The following is a 23,109-nucleotide window of genomic DNA, read 5'->3' as shown; positions in this document are numbered from 1 at the left end:
TTATTAGAAAATAACTGCTTCTAACCCAAGCCAGAAAAATCCAGCGGATGGGTGTTTTGCACTTTTGTTAAACAAAGGAGATTCCTTCCCCATGGTACTGATTCTTACTGAGAATTCAGTGATTTTCTGTCCTGCTTATAAGATTATATTCAGAATTAAAGCCTGTGTCACATTGCTTTTACAGTCCTAGTGACTGCTAGAAAGTGTCTTATTGCTCTGTCTCTTGTGTGTAGACAAAATGACATTGCAAAAGTTGTTTCTCAAACTTCACCTGATTAAGTTAATTGGCCAGAGGAACTGCATGAGCCCACTGCTCTTTACTAGCCTTTTCATGAAGGAAAGCAAATTGGACTGAATTTTTTGCCATAACCATGTTCCTATATTAGACTTCGTGTCTCTGCACTTGAGCACAGAAGTAATCTTGGTCTAGTTCACCTTGAGTTGGGTTAGAGCACAACGGCAAATGGTACCCAGTGCCAGATCACTTTCCCTGACTGTACCCCACTAGTTCTGTACATGTGGGCATAGCTGACTAGGTCAGGAGCCCACCTTACAGAAGCCATGCCCAAAAGATACCTTGAACACTACTGTTGTGAAAGACTGCATGAGGGTGAGATTCAAGCAGTATTTTTAGACATCTGTCAAGATGACAAAATCCTTTCTAGAATTGCCCTAATACACAAAATCCATGCTTTTCCAAAATGCTCCATATAGGTCACAGCAAAATTTCACACAGGAATTAAGCCTCAGACTTTTTATACTGCATATTCTCCCCCCACCCCCCTTTTCACACTCTCCCGGATCAATTATCTGCATCATCTCCAAGTTCCATAGCACAAAACCCACTTTTGCTAAACTCGGATGCGAGACCTCTCACTGACAATGGGCTGCAAACTAATCTTGTCAATTTTTTCAAATCAGATTCACTTCAGGAGACGCTTTACTGGCATGACAAACTATGCAAGTGTTGCCAAAGTACACGATATCAGGCATCTGTCACCAGTAAAGAGATCCACCCTCTGAAGTGGGAGAGGTCATTTACAGGGCAGCAGCAAGAACAAATCCAAGTCAAGTTGCCCTGTATCCATGTTATAGATGAGCCCTCTTTATAGTTATGCACTTTCCACAGCAAATCTGAGATCGAAGCAAGGTGGAGAAACGCAGAAAAATGGCCCTAAAAATATAAGGCCTGTCTTTGGCAATGATGAACAAATGAAGTTAGATGGTCAAAGGTCAAGTTACAGCATTAAGAAATTGTCTCCAAGCTTAAGGACATGTGCTACTAAGGGTATGTCTACACCTACAGGATTAATCCGAATTTATAGAATTCGAATTTAGGAAACCGATTTTATAAATTCGAATGTATTCGGCCACACTAGGCACCATTAATTCGGTGGTGTGCGTCCAAGCTACCGTAGTAGCATCGATTTCCAGAGCGTTGCATTGTGGGTAGCCAATAACATCTAATTGCCAATAACATCGAATTGCGGCCACACGAACCTTAATTCGGATTAACAATACCGATTTTGACGCTACTCCTCTCGTCGAGGAGGAGTACAGAAATCGAATTAAAGGGCTCTTTAATTCGAATTAAATGGCTTCGTTGTGTGGACGGGTCAAGCGTTAATTCGAATTAAAGCAGCTAAATCCGAATTAAAGTCGTAGTGTAGACCAGGCCTTACATTAGCATGGTGATGTGATAGTTGAGGGTGTGGGCACTTCTGTATGCATTCTACGTGCACTTGTCTGAAGTGCATTTCCACTATCCGACTGTTTTTTCCTGAAAAGGCGCCATGACTATTCTTAATCTCTCCCCTTCCTGCCCATGCTCCCTTCACTACTAGGAAGAAGGCAAGATAAAAATAAATCAGCTATCAAAAATACACCACACCACCTTTTGTTATTGTACAGGCAAATGAGAATTGCCAATATGGTCAGCTAACATAGAATCATAGAATACCAGGGTTGGAAGGGACCTCAGGAGGTCATCTAGTCAAACCCCCTGCTCAAAGCAGGACCAATCCCCAGACAGATTTTTGCCCCAGATCCCTAAATGGCCCCCCTCAAGGATTGAACTCACAACCCTGGGTTTAGCAGGCCAAGGCTCAAACCACTGAGCTATCCCTCCCCCCCACATTCCAGAGAAGAGAACAGTATCAGCTGTTTCCCTCTCCCAGTGGCATTCCCAGGATAACAAGCAGCAACAGGGAGATACCAATCTCTCTTGGAATCAACACTTTGAAGTCCAAAGCCATGTCAGCTAGCACTAACTTGTTCTGAACCTGCTGTGTGTGCTAACGGTGGGAGTGCCAACGGTGCTTTGAGAGTTGACTTGTCCTATAGCTTGTTCAATCAGTTTGGTTTTGGTAACAATCCTGCCACCATCTCTGTTCAGTAGGTAACAACTGTCAAACCCTGCAAAGCACAAGAACTCAATATACCAAGCTCCAGAGTTATTTACTCGTTTGATGGTATGTCTTCTTGTGTTGTTGCAGATCAACAGCCTGTTAAATCATGCTAAAAATCAAGGCAAACTCAACGTGCTGCTTGTTCTGGTTGATTGCCTTTCCAAAATTGTGAACCTAACTCAATACCCGCTGAGCAAAGCGCATGCATTCCAATTCATGCATCATGAATTTAGTAAGCCAATCTGTCCTTGAGCCCCCTTCATTTACATTTTCCAATAATTAAAATAAAGGTAATATAGAAAGGGACATCCGATTTGTACCTGATCAAGAACCATTCCAGCCTTCACCAAAATGCTGCATTGAACCAAACTCTTCAAAAAGGACATGGCTGAAGTGTTTTCCTCACCTTGTTTTTATTTTGCCCGTTTATTGCCAACCTGCCATGGAACAGGAAGCACGGAAATACAGTACAGCTTCATTTCTGTAAAAGCTTGTTACCCAAAACAAGGTCAAGAGTGATTCAGAAGAGTAAAGACTGCAGGCCAGCAGACTCCACAATGCATTGGAAGTCTTAACTTAGTCCTATCATGCCTTGGGAAAGTCAGTAGTGCCTACATACTTGTGGCTTTTCCTATATACATATACAAAGATTTAGAAAGTGTTGGTTCTGCAGGTTTTGAAGTATGAAGCACCGGCACACACCTCTCCCACAACCACTCAGAAAGTTGGTTGCACCCAACTGTGAGGAGCAGCTGTTCTCAATACATTTCAATCCCATCCAAACCCAGGAAACACTGAGTTTCACAATAAAGCCTTAGTATCTCATTGGGCAAAGAGTTCCCATCTCATTGACTTTATAGTCCCAGAGTGTTTCCTGGCAGCTATGATCAAATGTATCCTGTCAACTTTGGCCCATTCCCTCCTTGGTGACCTGCATGGTGGGTTATTTGCCTTCAAATATTGACACAAACACGAACCTTTTTTCCCCTCTGCAGAAAGTAGTTGTGGCAATCAACCTCTCCTGAACCTTTGGGACAAAGATGGAGGATGACCCACACTGGTAAACTAACCTAGGGAACAGCAAAAGCACTCATTGTTTCTCACTAATAAACCCAATCAATCATCATTGCTCTTACTGAAGGGCTCATTGTACAAGCTGCCAAGTCATTGCACTGAACTCTGCCCAGTTGAACCCTCACACACGCACACATTGATTAAGACCACGGATATCCCTGCTTTATAAGTCAGCTTTCTGAGCCTGAGTTTCTTCTAACAATGAGTGCTCACACTGGGTTTCAGCATAGCAAGTGGCTTCCTAGGGTATCCCCTCCCTTTGTACTCCTAGAGCAGGGCTCCTCTATTCAAAGAGGGGGAAAAGCAAAAAGCAAGACATAGAAATAACTTTCAGTAAGAGGCATGTCTGGAAATGAGTATTTTTTAGCACAGGCAAGCTAAGGGAAAGCTTCCCTTATGGACGTGAATAAACAAGGTGTATTTGAACAACATGCCAATTATTAAGGTCCCTTTCCAAATATTAAACTGCCAACTCCTTAAACACAAGTAACCCAGATCTCTAAAAGTGTTTTAAAAAGCTACAGCAGACTGTGCCATTTACAGCCTTGAATACACACGGAACTTGTCTTACAGCACATGCTTAATCAGCAATTTATTCAGAGCCTTCTCCCTGCAGAAGATATCCCCAAACCAATTGCTTTCCTAAAAACAATTTGTGTATCTGTGTTTACAGACCTCGGCATGAAACAGCCACTACTTATGGCTTAAGGACTGTACATCCTTGTTACAAGCTGTTCTGATGCAGAACTCAGCTGAGATTGAAGAGGACTGACAGGGGTTTGGGGGGGGGGGGAGGGGAAGAAGAGGGGCAGTGAGAGGAACAGGGAAACTCAAATGAATTAGGTTTTGATTTCATCAAAACTGCCTGGGATGTGGAGTGGTTCCTCATGCACACTCCTATTTTAAAAGGGAAAACTTATGAATCTACAAGTGTGGTATTGCAAAAACAGAAAAAGGATACAATGAGTCTTGCCATTTTAAGATTACAGAATTATTTTTGTACAAGCCACCTCCCTTTTGCAAGAGTTCTATAGACATAGGTGTATGCAATTTCAATAGGCTTCTATCAAAGTTACTCTAAAAACAATGTAATTTGGGTTAGTGTATTTAACCATCAAATAACCATCCAATACAGCTTGAGAGAATATCCTTTCTGTAAATTTGAGTCAGCCTATAGAAGAAAAATAGTTATGTATTGAATGGTTACAAGAACTATCAGGGGAGGGGAGGGAGAAGGTTCCTTTCTCTGAAATTCTATAGGATGTTTCCATAAAGCAACTAGTGTCTTTTCCTTCTCTATAGTGGTTAATCAGACAGATTAGATCCATACACAAGTTGAAAAATACACCACTATTTTATATCCAGTACACATAACCCCTTTCCGTAAGCTTTAGCAACTACAGTGAGCTCTTACAAAAAGGAATGCTACTACATTGCTACCCATTCCAGTCAGAGTGAAAGCTACTTAAGTATGTTATTAACCTAGTCAGTTTGAAGTATCTAATTCTATGCAGAGTAACGAATATCAACGCCTTGCTCAAGAACCCATCCTCCCCAGTGCCCCTTTCCCAGCTCAGCTATTATTCTCAAATCTATTTCAAAAGAGAAATACAGTTCAGCAGCTACTGACCTTTGCATGGGAAACAGCAGCAACACTTTGAAAGGAACCATCCCAAACAGGAACTGCTGGAATAACTGTGCCTCCCACCTTTCATTCTGTTTCTGTGCTGTTCATAGCAAGTGGTCACCAGCCCCCATTAAAAAAAAAAAATCCACCAGGAAAGTGTAATATTACCTAAACTCAGCACTAAACACCATGAGTATTGCCTCTACTCTAACTTGCCAGCAAACCACCTTGGAAACAGGAGGAGCTACTTAAGGGAGGGCAGGGGTGGAGTCACACCCACACGCCCAGCTGTTGGCTGAACTCACATCCCAGACTAGTCTCATCACATTATGCAATATAAAGACGCTGTAGGGGTGAAACTCCTCCTTTTACACACCTACTATCAAGTGTGCTACTTTGTAACCAAAATATTATACAAGGAATCTTTTCTCTACCAAGAAAACAAATTAGTCACACCCATAAAGAAATAAAATACGTATTGACTAGTGCATGCAGTTCACCTCTGGAGAGGCTTTGACTGGATTTCTTCTAGCAGCTGGATATACTAAGAAAACTACACACATCCCTTCTACTTCAATGTAGTTTTCAATCAGGTGGCTTTGGCTACAGATACAAAACACTGTTTAATGATCAACATTGTTCTTAGCAGTCCACACATGCTGACTGTGAGAGTCTATGGGAGAAGACTCATAATTCTGTTAATTACGCAATCAGTGTTTCTAGTAGATTATATCTGTCAGAAGTTTTCTGATGCAAGGGCTTCTAGTAATGCTTATACTTCGATTCAAGCCTGTCTATTCTCTAGCCTTTAACTGTGACATTTCCTGAATTTGGAACTCCTTTCTTTGTTCATTCTCGCTATTATACAGTATTTATTTTTAAGGGTAGGCTGAAGACCTATGTTACTCTATCTCATAGTCAGTTTAGTAGTGGTTTTGCTTTGGAATTGTAAAACAATATGGGACATGCTACATAGAAGATAGCATTGTAAAGGAGTAGATTGTACTAGAATTTTGATAGGGCATTTCATATTGCCTTTGCAATACTTGATAACTGGTGCCAAACCCATTATTTCTGAGACTAGATCTCCTAATGGTGGATCTGCCTGGGATGGGGTTAAAACGTGTTCCAAATAGAAAAACTGTTAGGATTGCTGTGGAATGAAAGCACCTGGCAATCTGGTTGCCTGTGATCTATTAACAGGGGCTGGTGAGTAAGATCTTCAGTGGAGAATGTGAAGTAGTAGTCAAGAAACAAACAAACAAACACCTCTTAAAAAAGTTTAACTCCACTGGGGCTCTATCTGCTACTGGGCTAAACAAGTGTAACAGAAAGAAAAAGTATAGAGTTAGAAAAATAAACCCTAGGGTAAAAAGGAATGAGGATTGACTGGGTTTTAGTTGACACAATGTTGATCTGAGTTATGTTTCTTTCTTTCTAAGTGTTCAGAGGCAAAATTTGTTTTGTGAATGATTTGCACTTGGAATTTCATTTTTTTTATAACAGTACTTAGGATTTATACAGCAGGTAGGTGGGAACAGGATGTCTGACTACCAGTCCCATGGTCTGTGTGACCTTTAAGTGGTCTATAATTCTTACAATTACTTTTTGTATTCTTGCTATGGAAGAGACAGAACCTGTTAACATTTCTAAGAGGTAATATACATCAGAAAGCATTTAGCAACTAGTGAAGAACAAACAGGTGCTGCATTTTGCTTTCCCCCTGTTGGCCTGTGGCTTCTCATTTTCTTCATGCTACATGTTTTGGACCATGTCTGAGGACTGCCATTACTTTAGTGATTTAAACTAAGGGACAGATGTTTGTTTCATTATATAGTGGCTGTGAATAATTCACGTTTTGCCAATGCTTGAAAGCCCTCTTTGACACCTTGGGTTAGGGCCACAACACCAGCAAGTGTACCATGTTCACAACCCCTGATGTAATAGGGAATGTGCAGCTCTAATTAGTATGACCCCAACAATGAGCAATGTTGGCCAAACAGAAAGTCTCTGTTTTGGTGAGTTCACAGAGACACCTAGTGTCCAGTTCTTGTATCACGGGGGGGGGGGGGGGGGGAGAATCTAACCTGCTGTTATTTTGATGGCTCTGACAGCCAGCTTGGGACCTCATCCTGTATTGATTGAAGTGAATTGCAATTTTGCCATTGACTGGAATCAGGGCAGGATTTGATCCATTAACTTGATAAACAGCCCCTTAGAAATGTGTATTGAAGACAAATTGATATGTTACTAAGCGAGTATTGACAGCTCTTGTGGCTTTATTATTGGAGTTTGTCAATATTTGGTGTTTTTCTTATGTGACTCCAGGAACTGGGACTTTGGATACATGAGAATCTCAGCTTTCATTTAAAACAAACAAACAAACAAAATGTTTCCATCCCTCATGGTTGCAGAGGAAAGCTTGAAATCATGCTTCATGCATAACCTAACTGCTCAAAAACCAGAAGGCAAATCAAAAGAAACCAAATTTTGTATATATTTTAAATCTTGTGATTTTTTTTGGGGGGGGGGAAGAGGGAGACCTTGATTTCTGAATATGTGGGGTTGGTAATACTGCTAAGATTAAAGCTAGACATTAGCCCTGGAGATTTTCTTAAGAGGGCTAAAGTTATAATATGTATCTCACTTAGCAAAATATTTACTAAATAAGAATACATGATTAAATACAAATTCATGTTATAGTCATTCGCCCCTTCCAGGTGAAAGAAGAGAACAGCACTACAGATTTGGTTCATCCTATGACTAAGTGGACACAGCTGCCATTAACTGTAATTGGAACTTGTACTAGTGATTGAATTTGGTCCTATAACTTCAAAGAGGAATTTCTCAAAATTAAATATCTAGGGTATGGAAGCACTTGTTGGCATATGGAAGCAATCCCTATGAGCTGCAGCATTCATAAATTACAGAGGTAAAACAAAAATGAGTCTGAGGTCTATGGTTCCTGTAAAGCACGTTTACTGGCGCACCAATCAAAACAAAATTGCTGTTGTCTGCAACAGTCACTTTGCCGCCATTTTAGGACCCCAATCTTGCTCCTTCTGAAGCTGACAGGACTCCTTCTGTCGGTGAGAGTTTGCAGCATGGGGTCTTGTCCCCAAGGCAATAATTACAGCAACACCTGTATAAATCATCCTCCACAAGTTTAGTCCAACACCAAACATCAAACAATTGCTAAAATAAAAAGATAAGTTGTGGGCTGCATGTTGAAGGTTAATTTATTAACCCTTAACAGTGCTCTGAACGCTAAAGTGATAGAGATGAGCAGGGATTCTAGTTCGTGATTTAAAAAAAAACACCAACAAATTCCCAAATAAACCCTAAACATCTGTGTTTTTCTGCGATTAAAATGAAATGCTGAACTTTAGTTTCCCTAGTCACACTATAGATAGGTATCAGTTGAACACAATGTTTTATTGATATACAATAGAGCCTCTGTTATGCGCCTCTCTCTATTAACCAAACCAGGGCTGACAGCCCAAGCACCTATAAACACTAAAGGTTCTCTGTAAAAATGCAAATTCCACGTTTTTCCATGGCAAACAGATTTCTAGGATCCCTGGAGCTGATACAGCAACTGTCATACATTTTTTCTGGGTACCTTTTAATTGGTGGTCAAATGTGCATAAACCTGAGCATAATGAAGACCAAATTGCACAGAGGGAAAGTGTGCTGCTCAGTGGATTACAGAAAGGAGTGTGATTATACCCCATCACAGGAATGCTGAGAAAATTAGTTCAGTCTGCTCATGTATTCGGCCTCAGCGGTTGGTGTATATATCAGAAACTGCCCTTGAAGCATCCTTAGGCCTTGGCTACACTCGCGGATTCACAGCGCTGCCGCGGCAGCGCTGTGAAGCGCGAGTGTAGTCGCGCCGCCAGCGCTGCGAGAGCTCTCTCGCAGCGCTGCAAGTACTCCACCTCTCCGAGGGGAATAGCTTGCAGCGCTGCGAGCGAGCGTGCAGCGCTGCAGGCGCTGATTACACTGGCGCTTTACAGCGCTGCACTCGCTGCGCTCAGGGGGGGTGTTTTTTCACACCCCTGAGCGCAGCAAGTGCAGCGCTGTGAATTGCCAGTGTAGCCAAGGCCTTAGTCACACAGAAGACTAGGAGGTCTGTAGAGATTTTTCTCTCTCTAACAGTCATAGAATCCTAGAAGTGTAGGACTGGAAAGGACCTCAGTAGGTCAACTAGTACAGTCCCCTGCACTCAGGGCAGGAGTATGTAATAACTAGACCATTCCTGACAGGTGTTTATTTAACCTGTTCTTAAAAACTTCCTATGACAGAGATTCCACAACCTCCCTAATCAATTTGTTCCAATGCCTAATCACCCTGACAGGAAGTTTTTTTTCTAATGTCCAACCTAAATCTCCCTTGTTGCAATTTAAACCCATTGCTTCTTGTCCTGTCCTCAGAGGTTAAAGAGAACAATTTTTTGCCCTCCTCTTTTTTTTTTAACAACTTTTTATGTACTTGATATCTGTCATCATGTCCCCCCTCAGTCTCCTTTTCTCCAGACTAAACAAACCCATTTTTTTCAATCTTTCCTAATAGGTCATGTTTTCTAGACCTTTAATCATTTTTGTTGCTCTTCTCTGGACAGTCTCCAGTTTGTCCACATCTTTCCTGAAATGTGACGCCCAGAACTGGACACAATACTTCATATAAGGCCTTATCAGTGTAGAGTAGAGTGGAAGATCCGCTTCTCATATTTTGCTTACAACATTCCTACTAATACATCCCACAATAATGCCTGCTTTTTTGCAACAATGTTACACTGTTGACTCACATTTAGCTTGTGAGCCACAATGGATGGATTTCCCTTGTAATAGTCTCTTAAATTCTCTAGCTAACATCACTGGTAAAAGCAATATATAGCATAGGTAAGGTTCAAGTATTTCTTCCAGCCCTTTGAATTCTCACACTTCAAGTGGCTGTTTAATCTTCTGGAAGAAAGGAATTCGGCTGAAAATGGAGGCATTTCTCTGAAGGAGACGCAGGGCCAGAGTGTCAGTTGATTTACACCAGCCTAGCTCCACTGGGGTCAACAGGACTATAGCAATTTATGCTATCTGAGGATCTGGCCCAACTTATCTTAGAGGTGCATAAGCCAAAACTAAAACAGCAACATGTAAAGTTCTTTTCATAGTAAAAAGTTTTAACCCTTTGTATATATATGAGGGCTGAATAATGTAACTTGCATTGATATAATTTGATTAGAGCAACTTCTGTTGGTGAGAGAGACAGGCTTTCAAACCCCACAGAGCTCTTGGCTCGAAAGCTTATCTCTCTCTCTCCACCAGAAGGTGGTCCAATAAAATATATTTGTCTCTCTAATATCCTGGGACTGACACACCTACAAACTAAATCATACAGCTTTAAATAAGTGATGCCTTTTGTCTGCATTGGCACACTGTATACACACATGGTTCACTAAGAACTCCAGAAAATGATGCTACCATACTTAATGCACTAGCCTACAGGTCTGGAGTGGCAGCCTGGGTTGGAGGCCACCTTACCTAGTGGTTAGGACACTGGGAATCTGGTAAATTAGGTTCTATTCCCAGCTCTGCCACAGACTTGCTCTGTGACCACAGGGAAGTCACCTTCTCTTTTAGTACCTCAGTTTCTCCACTTGTAAAATGGTGACAATGATACCTCTGTTTCTCCTAATGTGCTCTGAGACCTAGGGATGAAAGCACCATGTAAAGGCAAAGAATTATTATTTTGTTATGTCTGAGGATCGGTAACAAAATATGAATTAAACATTGTCAGCCTTATTTTTACTAAATATTTATAAAAAATACTACTCAGTGTGTACTTACTGCCAAACACAGCTCAAAACCCAGCGAGGTTGGAAATATCCTAGGGACGGTGACTTGGCAGAGCTGTGTGGTGGTTGCTTACATAGCACATTCCTGTACATTATTCTTGGCTCTGGCTACTGCTATTGAACAGCACTAAACACTCGTTAAATGAAATAAAATTAACCAAATTCTTATAAATAACCAAAGTTTGGTCATGCTGGTTGGCCCAAACTTTGTATTTTTTAAAAACAGATCAAATTACATAAATAATAAAAACAAGGTCAGAATCCCCCCTGGCACAACTCCATGGGGAGATTTTTGTCCCATCTACTTAACACAGTGGTGATGGGGGGGAGGATGAAGAACATTATCAACTAGTTAAAACAAAAAAATGAAAAAGACATGTATGCTCAGTGCACACTCCTAACTGAACTGCCACGATATACATATGTTCCTCCCATGTTCAGCTAGACCAGTCATGCCCCTTTCAGAGGTGACTTCAATTTATGAATGGATTAATGTAATCTGATAAACCATGGCATAGCCCCTATTTGGAGTAGAAAGGGAAGAAGGGTCCCCCTCACTGCCCAGAGAAGAAGTGGTAAAGTAATGGGATTCCATCTGCCTGCCCTGCCCCCAGCTGTGACCAATAGGAGGGCATCTGCCATCCCCCGAGAGGAGCAGGGTTCCCCTCTTCTGCCTGGAGAGACATGGATGGCAACAAGCATCCCTTCTAAATTTCCTCAATCTTCTGTATGGATGTCTTGGCTGGGCCCACTGCACTGCATTCCTTCTGGCACACACACGGTCCTCTGCTGGGGGGGGCGGAAGGGAGAGAGAGAGAATGGTGGGACCCCAGGGCATTGGATCTTGATGTTAACACTTCATTGAGATGCAGAGGGCAATTCACACCTCTCAGAGCTACCGTTTCAGGCTCCCTACAAACTCAGGCGGACATCACTGCATCAGTCACACACGAGTCATATTTTCAAGTTTCTCTTTGCAACCATGAGGGCTAGAAACTTTTTTTTAAATTAAAGCTTAAAATCTGATGAAATAGCAGACTCTAGAAGCTAAACCTTAGGCATGGGCCTATAGTGCTTATGCCTTAATACAGGCCTGTATCCACCCCTTGCTTTCATTATTCTTTCCTTGAGAGTACTTAGCATACAAGTTCTCAGTGCTTGAACTGGAATCCTGTGCAGGTGGGTCCTGATCATAAACCCATTGGAGTTGAGTGTTTTTCCACTGACTGCTATGGGGTCTGGATCAGACCTATGGTACATACATGCACTTATTTTATAATGATTTTGGCTCTCTGACACCTTCAGAATGCAAATCCAACCAGGAAGAACCTGCCATCTCTAGCCAGTTCATCTGATTTCTGGTCATAACCAGGTTGCTAACCTGTACATAATAGTACTACATAATCAAGTTGGTCAGTTTCTCCCTGTAACCAGCTTAAGCAGAACAGCAAAAAGCCACAGAGTTGCGGGGGCATGCTGTACAGGTCTGTTGCTTGTTAAGTATTTGCAATGGTCATTAGAAGCCGTATTCCTATTCTCTAGGTGCCGATGGGAAGTAAAATGCACTTCAGGTAATAGGGCTACGTGCAGTGATGCCTCTCCCTCTTTCTCAAATATACTAGAAGATCTTTACTGATCTCTGCAAACTCTTCTGCTAACATTTCACTCAGATGGTTGCTGCTTCAGTGGGACAGCTGTATCCACCAACAAATGCCTAAGCTGAGTCTGACCATTCTTGCATAACCAGAGGGAATGTCTCTACTGAGCCAGCAACAGCACCTGATGAACCATGATTGAATGTGGCTGCAGCAGTGATTCCTCTCTGGTGTCCCCATACACATAAAACAGTATGCACTACTCTAGTATTTTGGAGATATAGCTAACACTATCTTGTGGCCTGCATGAACTGGCTTCAAGAGAGCCATGCCAATAAGGTGATGGATACTACACCTCTACCCCGATATAACGCTGTCCTCGGGAGCCAAAAAATCTACCGCGTTATATCGAACTTGCTTTGATCTACCACAGTGCGCAGCCCTGCCCCCCCGGAGTGCTGCTTTACCGTGTTATATCCGAATTTGTGTTATATCGGGTCACGTTATATTGGGGTAGCGGTGTAATTGAAATAAGCTGTCCAACAAAATAAAAGATTATTGCGTCTTCAGTTTAAAAAAAAGAAAAAGCAGATTTGTTTCCAGAAAAGTTTATCTCAATTAGATCAAAAGCAGATCTGTGGGAATGACTGTCCACCAACAACACAGGATCACAGAAATGTAGGGCTGGAAGGGACCTCAAGAGGTTGTTTAGTCCAACCTCTTGCACCAAGGCAGGACCCAGTATACCTACACCATCCTGACAAATGTTTGTCTAACTGTTCTTAAAAACCTCCAATGATGGGGATTCCACAATCTCCCCTGGAAGCCGATTCCAGAGCTAAACTATCCTTATAGTTAGAAAGTTTTTCCTAATATCTAACCTAAATCTGCCTTGCTACAGTTTAAGTCCATTACTTCTTTCCTGCTTGCCGAGTATATAGAGAACAACTGGTTGCTGTCCACTTCATAACAGCCCTTCATGTTTTTGATGATTATCAGGTCCCAACTCAATCTTCTTTTCTCACGACTAAACATGCCTTTTAAAAATATTTTCCTCATAGATTATGTTTTCTAAACCTTTAATCATTTTTGTTGCTCTCCTCTGGACTCACTCAAGTTTGTCCACAAAAGCGTGTCCTAAAGCGTGGTGCCCAGAATTGGGCACATTATTCCAGCTGAGGCCAGCGTGGAGTAGAGAGGAAAAATTACCTCCTGTGTTTTACATATGACACTCTTGTTACTACACCCCAGAGTGAGATTAGCCTTTTTTGCAATTGCATTGCATTGTTGGCTCATATATTCAATCTGTGATGCAGAATGACCTCCCCGTTCTTTTTGGCAGTACGACTGCCTAGCCAGCTATCTTCAAATAAGGGAGGACAAAAAAGCATGTACAAAACCTGCCTTTTGGACAGTTTGGGTCTTCTCCTACAGTATTTGGGTGTGGAGAGAAATTATGAGCTTGTATCAGTCCTTCACATATTCTTTTTCAAAGGAAACAGGGGCCTATTCCATCCAGGCCTGATGTGTGTAATGACTTTTCTTCAATTCTGGCAACCATAACAACATAGCATATTTTATGGAGCTGGCTCTTGCCATGATGAATAAATGGTGTATACAAAATGGGAGTGCATCAAAAGTAGTAGCAGAAAAAACCCAACTAGTCTTTCTCTCTGAGTTTGTTCCACTTCTTTGATAAAATTGAAGCTAAATTTCTCTTCTGAGGCCACTGCTCCCTGCCAGGTAATCTGCTTCCTTCCTTCTTATTGGGAAAATACCATTCTGGTCACCTAAGGTGCTTTAGAGAAAGTGGCAAATGCTGTTTGGCGCCTTTTGCTGTTTTTTGCAGGAGTATCCAACACATTTGTGCGTCTATATATTTTAAAAAAGGTGTAATTGGAATACACTATGCTAGTTAGACCTGAAAATCTTTGTGTTGTGTGTGTCTCTGTGTGTGTGGTGGTGGTGGTGCTAGAGAGGAGCTGGACTGAAATTAAAATACTATATACAGGATTAATGCTGTAAAACCCTTCATTTTGTGGGCCAAATCACTATATTAACAAGTGTGGATATGGCCCTTTGTCCACTTTCCTTTTTGCTAGAAAATGCAGAGGAAGTCTTAACAGGAGACATTTAATAGTGTAAAGCTGCCATCATTGCAAAACTTTCTGAGCTGCTGTATCCGATTCAAGACTGGTTTAAAAGAAAATGTAAAGCTATTATTAAAACGTATGGTGGAAATAAACAGCAAGGCCAGAGGTGACAGGAGGCCTTCGGTGGAAGAAAATAAAACAAGATTATTTTTTATAGTTCACAGAATGGCCGCTGACAGAAAAAAGCCCTCTCTTTTGTACTGGCAGCATGCATCTTCTCTGTCCTGTTTCATATTGTAATCTCCATAGTTTGGAAACAGTTGCAAGCATTTCTAGATTGTAGATACATGTAAGGTGGGATTTCCATAGGTGTTCAGCATTGCGATTCTGCTTGTATTAAGGTCAGTGGGAGCTTTATTAGGCCAGGGTTTCAAATATCCCACCCATACCCTCTGCTATTTGGATCATGCTCTAATTGGATCTGAAATTTCACACACCTAAACTTCCAGTTACTATTACGTAACCAAACTTGCTGTCCTCCTGTCAGAGGGTATGGCACACTATGACCTGGGGCATTTCTGGTTTTTCCCACAGTCAACAGATTTCTTTGTAAACCTAACAACATGTACTTTTCACATCTTCTGTGTTCATATTATATTAAACATTTGTCATTAAGTAACTTATTAATCACTGGTAGTGTAGTAGCTTCTATGGTCCCCACTCAATGATCAAGGCCTCGTTGGGGTAGGCAGTGTCCATGCATACCTTACAACAAAAAACAAAGAGTTTTTACATAAGATACAATAATAACCTTTTTATAATATTAAAAACCACCTTGTGTCTACACACTCCCTACAGTATTTGAGAAGGGGGAGCAGGCAACAAGATGAGTTGATGCTATGACTGCAAGAAGAACATATACTTCTGTATCTTCAAATGCAGCGGTCCAAATCTTCAAACAAGTAAAGACTGCAGAAGGCTCTGAATTAAGCAGAATGTGCATGACTCCAAGATAAGGACAATGTGCAGAGAGGTTGCACCCTTGTATTCTATGATGACTGTAACCTGAAAGATTTCAGTTCCCTAATCTACAGAACAGAAAAGTGTCCTGGAATTATAATCGCTGGGTGTTGCTGTTTAATTCTTAATCTCTTGTATTTAAAAAAGTGCCTTAATAAGAATATGTGATTTGGTATCAAGCAGCTTAACGTTATTGGAAAGACAAATGGAGTATTAGATTCCCTGTATGAAAACCAGAAGCACCTACAGATGTGACTTTCAAATCTCATTATTAAAGGCAAAAGTCAGTGCAGTCTTTATTATGTGACAAGCTGGGCAGTGCACTGCTGTTGCTTCTGTGTGATGACACACTTTTTAGCAGATTGGAAACCAAGCCAACTTTCACTGTGATACTTATGCAATTGTGCCTTGGTTTCTTTCAACATTATGATATTTAAGAAGTATTGTACATACTGTAGAATACTACAGGAAAACAGATTGTTATTTCACTGGGAAATGGTTCTGTAGAATCACTAACTTCCAAAGAATACCACAAAAGACTGATAAGAAATACAGGGGTGTGCATGTATTTAAATTTGACGACTTTTGGAGGTGCTCGCTCTGGGCCCCCGGGGCTGGAGCTTGCTCTGTGCCCCCGCCAACTATTGAGGAGGCCTGTGCCCCGGCTTTCCTCCCCCTGGTGCACGCCCCTGTGGAAATATATGTAAATGTACCTTTGAATATTCTCTACAGCAAACCACACTCAAGAATGCTTTAACCTGTCCTAATGTGGAAGGGAATTGCCTTTTAACTGGCACCTTTTTGGTGGCAGTAATATAAATATACAATATGTTGTTAAAGAAAACAAATATAAATGAATGCATTTTTGGAGTCTGGGACTAATCTGCCCCTAATGAAACTGACATTAGGTTTGACTCTTATTCCTGATTTACATCTTTCAAAATGATGATAACTCCAGTGAAGTTGATAGACTGGTATAAATGAGAAGAGAATCAGGCTCGTTGTGTTAGCATAAGTATATCAAATCTGTGACGCATCTGCTGTAGCCAATTTACAGAAACATACCCAATAAACTGCAATCAGTTATTTAATACTTGTGTGCTAGGCACTTCAGTGTGCTGGGCTTTGGCTCTGACTGGTCAGTGAAATTAGACTTTCATCACAGCTAGCTCACTTTAAAAGTGGTTCATAAACTATTTGTTTAAAATTAATAAAGGAGGGACTGCCCAGAAGCCAGCTAAGGATGCGAATACTGGTCCTGGGTTTGTTCCCCTTGCTTTCTGGTAGAGCTGAAAAGGCAATACACTTGGGTACCATTTTTAGCAGGATGTGCCCCCATAATCCATGCATCAACATTAGCTTAGTAAAGAAAACAGGCATAAACCCAGAATCTGTTCTGTTTTATTGCCCCTTCACTCTTAAATCTCATGAATTTCAGGGCAAAAAAAGACTGGTGAATAAATCCATGTTCAACAGGCCAGGAGTATAATAATGAATGGTGGCCCACTGAACTTGGTTACACAGCAGAAACTCTAGGCCAATGGGCCAGATCCCACTCTTCCCACCATAATCTCAGGTGGATTACAGTCAGACATCAGCGTGTTACTTTGCTAAATTTAGTTCAACCAGAGCTGCAGAGGAAAAGCAAGACCCAAGCCACTCACAAGCTCCAGTCACACTCTTTTGGTAATGAACATTGGTGACCTTCCTGCTAGCTGGCTGGGCGAAGTGCTACTACACAACGCTCTCACCTACCTCATACATTTCAAGAAGCAGGAGCAGATATAGAGAAAGTAGTGTATACATTCTATTCAAACCAAGACAAGTTATTTTTACACTGTTCCTCTGGGCTGCATGTTTTTATTTGTGGGGGAGGAAAGAGGGGTTATAATTGTTGGCTTCAGACTAGTGCTAATAAAAATCCTGTCCTATGACTTGAGAATCATAATCAGTACTTCATGTGGAACCCCTTCAGGTACATCCATCCATGGCAAGTTGTATTTCTTTTTTTCGTGTGTGCTAGGAGATACTCCACAGTTAAAACTGTCCCCACAAGGCAGTCTTGCTTAAAGGTTTAAAAGTAGAATTGTTTACCTAATGGAGCATTCATTGCCACAATGCTTGTGTGTAGGGCCCTGGCAGTCAAGTCAATGCATCAAAACCTCAGTTTTCATTTAAAAATAAAGGCTTAATTTCTAACTTGTGGTTGTGAAGAAAAGCTTGAAAACATGATCTGTGTAACCAGTATAGCAGTATCTGCCTGAGTGTGCAAACAGCCTGAAATAATAGCTCAGAGAGGAGGGAACTACCTCATATATCTCAGTGAAGTGTTAACTCCAAGACTCCTTGCTCTGGGAATGGTCCCTCATCACAGGACTGTGTGTGTAGCAGGAGGCGGCAGTGGCAGTGAGCCCAATCCAACCACTCAACTAAACACGTGCCAGATGCTGGGACAAATACTGAGGCCCCTTTCAGCTGCTGCTTCATCTATGAATGGTAAAGGGGACCCCTGCTGCCATCCTTCTGGTTCCCAAGGGGAGGGGCTTCTGTTACCACTCTATGGAGGGAGAAAGAGGCACTGTGCTACTGTCTGTTGGGGGATGGGGGAAGAAAGAGTACTCCTGCCATCACTCAATATGGGGGGGGGGAGCAAATGGGTGGCCTCATTTCATGCAGTGGCTAGGATCCCAATTTGCCTTAATCTGGCCCTCTCAGAAAGGGGCTGAATGAAGCCAGGAGAGAAGTGCATGGTAGACCTATAACTTCGTAGATTCACCAGTCAGTTTCCCCAACACAGAGGGAGCGCGCTGGTCTGGAGGCTACTACAACTCTGAGACTCCAATTACAGCTGTGGATGACTGCTGTCAATCTGCATTACGTTTTTCCTCTGGAGAGCTCCAAAATGTCCTTCCATCAAAGGCTTTACAATCAAACTGCAATGGGACATAAGTAAGCTCATAAGAAGACAAATGTCGAGAAGCAAGAGAAGGGAATTTATAGTAAGGTCACATGTTCACTTGGGGAAGCACATGAGTATCTTGATCGTTCCATTGCTTATTTTCTTCTCTGCCTCGGATCTCCTTGCTAAACCACATATCCCACTTCACCTTTTGTAGGCACTGCAGCAGAAACCAGTTAAATGAGATGAGTGTCTGGGTGAACAGGTTTGGGGAGGTCGGAAGAGGGAGCCTTGGAAGATCCTTATTGCTCTTCCCCCACAATCCCCAGTGGAGATGTCTGTTATGCAGCCTGGCTAGTCCGGTTGAATAGCTGCAACTAGGGAAGATAAACTCAGTTCCAAAAAATGCCTCACCAGCAAAACCACAAGCATATCAGAAGGAAACAAATAACCACTTATCCTGAGAGGGAAGATTTTTCCGTAGAGATAGGCATTTCAGCAGCACCACTAAGAGTAGTGTTGACAGGAGTCTGCATATTGGCGATAAACTCTGGACTACTTCCTTCCTCAGAGACTTTAGTTTTTAACACTTCTGAAGCATTAATTCCCTGATCTCAGGGAGATCACTGGAAGCAAGTTTAGCATCATCCTATGCAATGACATCCTTTTTTCTCTGACACTTGTCTGGTGTCTTACTCTTCCAATTTTGCCACTTTGAAGTGTCTGCAATTTATGCTCCATTTTCTATGCCACCGAAGCTTTGTTTGAGCATCCATCCTGAAAACACACTGACAAATGATTTGCTGATCTCCCCAGGCAGCGACTATATTCCACGTTCAGTCCCAATTGGAGAAAATAGTGCCAGTATTTCAACCAAGAAATTCACACGGCCAAATTGTCAGGAAATGCGACTGCATGAGAGACTTCAGGCCAAATTAGCCGTGACCTAAATGGTGCAGTAGGTTACACATTAGAAAGTGAGTGCTAGTGGTCAAATAGTAACATTTTTGTAGAAGTTAAGGCCAGAAGGGACCATCAAATCATCTAATCTGACCTCTTGTGTAATATCGACTATAGAATTTAATCCAGTTACAGTTTCATCCAATTTTACCTTGTGCTCACCATATTTATTGCATCCATCTGTAGTCTCTTGTTTTATACTTAGACTGTACACTCTTTGGGACAGGGACTACCTTTTCATTGTGTGTACGTGCACATTGTGTACAGTGCCTGGCACAGTGGGGCCCTAATTCTTGATCAGGGGCTAATACACACCATGACCAAACAAATAGCATGGCATTCAATAATTATGCAAAGTGAGTGTAATTTACATGCTGAAAAGATGGAAGGAGAGGTATCTAGAAAAGCAACAATGAGAGGGCCTATTTTATCTTACATTCTGCAATTAATTGCTTTTCCTGTCACCCGTTTCCTTCTGGTCCCTTGATGCATGAGTTACATCTATGGGGCCTTAGTCTCTTCTCAGTTACAGCAGTGTAACGCCATCAACTACAGTGGAGTAACTTCTTATTTACACTGAGGTGAGGAGAATAAGCCCCAATGAATGTCAAATCAGTGCAAGTGATACCATCACATTCCAATTTTCCTTGACACTGATGTGTGATTTACAACACCATTTATAGGCAGCAAAGAGTCCTGTGGCACCTTATAGACCAACAGACGTATAGGAGCATGAGCTTTCGTGGGTGAATACCCACTTCTTCGGATGCAACCGAAGAAGTGGGTATTCACCCACAAAAGCTCATGCTCCTATACGTCTGTTAGTCTATAAGGTGCCACAGGACTCTTTGCTGCTTTTACAGATCCAGACTAACACGGCTACCCCTCTGATACTTAACACCATTTATGTGACTGCATAATTTGGCCAACCTTCTGTATTAGGACAAGATATAGAATTCCTCTATTGTTCTTGATAATTCACTCGTCCATCACATATTCAAAACCAGGCTTGAGTCTGTTATAACGAAACCAGAGCATGACCTATGTTATTGCTGAATTTTAGGTTGAAGTAATGGGATTAGATGGGTGAAGTTTCACCTCCCAATAAAGGGGAAGCGAAGCCAAAGTAAATAAGGAAATTCACAGGCCTTTTCTCTTTAAACAAAGTCCTCTTTGTTTTAAATAATAAAAATCAGTTAAACAATAGCAGAATTGTTTCCCCAAAATAGCCTTTCCTGTTTTATCACAGCATTCATCATAGGGGAAACTGAGGCACCCACACAGTATTCAGAGGAAACATTAAGAACAGTCCCACTTCGTCACACAAGTATAACAGCAAAAGACTTAGGGTGAAATCCTGGCCCCACTGTAATCAGTGAGGCCCAGATCCTCAAAGCTATTTAGACTCCTAATTTCCATTGATTTCAAATAAAGTAAGGGTGAAATTCAGACCCTTTTGAAGTAAATGACAAAATTCTCAGAATGAAATCAATGGAAGTTAGGAGCCTTTGAGGATCTCAGCTTGAGGGTTTTGTCACTTACTTCAAAAGGGTCTGAATTTCACCCTTAATTTATTTGTATGTAAAGTGAGACCCTGGAGAAGAACTGAAAGGCCTGTCCATGCCCCTGAGCTGGACCTTTGTGCCCCACCTCAGGGGCCACCCCAGACTTGGGGGAAACACTAGTTTAGAAAGATGAAGCTGGACCAGCTTCACTTTCCCTTCAGAGTATTTTCAATTTTGATTTCTCATTTCTTTATATTCCCATTAACTTCACTTGCACGACTCATAGGAGTAGGGATGCAGGATTGGCCTGTGAGCAGAAGGCAAAAATTCAGTAGATAATAAAAAGCAAATTAAATTATAGATGGTCTTATGCTGCCAAGTTCAGATTTGAACTTTTTAAAGTGTGTTTTGGTCCAGGCCTCCTCTCTAAATGAGCTTTTTAAATCTTCCAGTTTTAATAGCAAAAATCAGTTGTTCCCAAAGTGTGGTCTTTAGACAAATGGTTGTATATGTAGCACTTGGTGGTGGTCCATGAAGAGGTGGTAGGAAGGTCATACAGTGCTGGTTATCCATCTTGTTTCCAGCTGCTCTATGATGTTAGAAGACAAGTGAAAGTGCCATCCTTTCCTAGCGTAACTTTTTGTACGTAAGTTACTGCTGTGCTTTTTACAGGGATAATATGCGATTGCAAATGGCAGGGGGAAGTAGCCATGAGACCATTTCTCTACTAAAAGATAATCAATGAAAGAGTTCGAGCCTACCTGCTGAAGTGTGATTTGGAACCCAGGTAAAGGAATGTTTTTTATTTAGATACTGTCTATTTATGCTGACAGCAGGAGCCCGAGTGTTGTTTGTTCAAGAGAAACTCCATGGGCTGTTTATGTGCCAGTTATATTGATTGTGTTAACTAATAATGTTTCCTTGAGATCACACAGCCTAAACTCTTTAACTGACTGCTCTTAATTAAAACTCTTAGAAACCCAAACAATTTCTCAGCCTTTACAAGACCAACTGAAGGTTTCATGTAATATACTAAAATTTTCTGAATCATCCTCTCATGGTTCCCCTGGGAAATCAGGAATCATTACCATTAAATAGATTTTGTAAAAGGGATTATTTAAACCAAGGCAGAGAAACCACACAAACCAATGTGGATTGTAATTTAATACTCAGCGTAGCCAGAGCTGAACAGGAGCAGAATAAAGCAGTCTAGTCCTGAAACAGTCATAAAATCCAAGATGCAAAAATTTAACAGAGATGTGGGAAGAAGTTATAATGCCTATTAGTACAAGAATATTTATTGGAATCCTTTTTGGGAGGGCTGGAGGGCACAAAAGCCAAGGCAGCCAACCAGAAGCTGTTCTCTTCCACAACAGCTTTTGCAGCCATATATAGGAACATGTGAATGTCCATACTTGGTAAGACCAATGGTTCATCTAGCCCAGTATCTGTTTTCTGACAGTGGCTGGTGCCAGATGCTACAGAGGGACTGAACAGAACAGGATAATTATTGAGTGATCCATCCCGTCATCCAGTGCCAGCATCTGGCAGTCAGAGGTTTAGGGACACCAGGGCATGAGGTTGCATCCCTGACCAGCTTGGCAAATAGGCATTGATGGAGCTACCCTCCATGAACGTATCTAATTTTTTTGAACCCAGTTATACTTTCGGCCTTCACAACATCCCCTGGCAAACAGTTCCACAGTTTGACTGTGCATTGTGTGAAGAAGTACTTGCTTATGTTTGTTTTAAACATGCTGACCATTCATTTCATTGGGAGACCTCTGGTTCTTGTGCTATGTGAAGGGGTAAATAACACTTCCTTATTCACTTTCTCTACACCATTCGTAATGTTATAGGCCTCTATCATATCACACCCCCTTAGTCATCTCTTTTCTAAGATGAACAGTCCCAGTCTTTTTAATCTCTCCCTAGATGGAAGCTGTTCCATATCCCTATCCATGCCCTTCTCTGTACTTTTTCCAATTCAAATATATCTTTTTTTGAGATGGGGCAACCAGAAATGCATGCAGGAATCAAGGTATTGGTATATCATTGATTTATATAATGGCAC

The 23,109-nt window shown here is 41.5% G+C and overlaps 1 protein-coding gene across 3 annotated transcripts in view; it reads right to left on the bottom strand.

Annotated features, from left to right (window-relative positions):
* KALRN (kalirin RhoGEF kinase) overlaps window positions 1-23,109 on the bottom strand; it is a 730,922-nt gene that overhangs the window by 106,851 nt on the left and 600,962 nt on the right. For 2 of the 3 annotated variants that reach the window (XM_065413426.1, XM_065413427.1), the window contains exon 1: window positions 5,113-5,226. The exons of the other annotated variant lie outside the window; for it this stretch is intronic. In XM_065413426.1, coding sequence (XP_065269498.1) covers window positions 5,113-5,197 — 85 coding nt within the window. In that variant the 5' untranslated portion in view covers window positions 5,198-5,226. Of the gene's footprint in view, window positions 1-5,112; window positions 5,227-23,109 lie in introns of those variants that run through there. 3 annotated transcript variants of the gene reach the window in all.

Source organism: Emys orbicularis, chromosome 11 (genome assembly GCF_028017835.1).
Source record: "Emys orbicularis isolate rEmyOrb1 chromosome 11, rEmyOrb1.hap1, whole genome shotgun sequence".
Taxonomy (NCBI): domain Eukaryota; kingdom Metazoa; phylum Chordata; order Testudines; family Emydidae; genus Emys; species Emys orbicularis.
The sequence above is the reverse complement of the archived record's forward strand: the minus strand, read 5'-3'. Positions and strand labels throughout refer to the sequence as shown.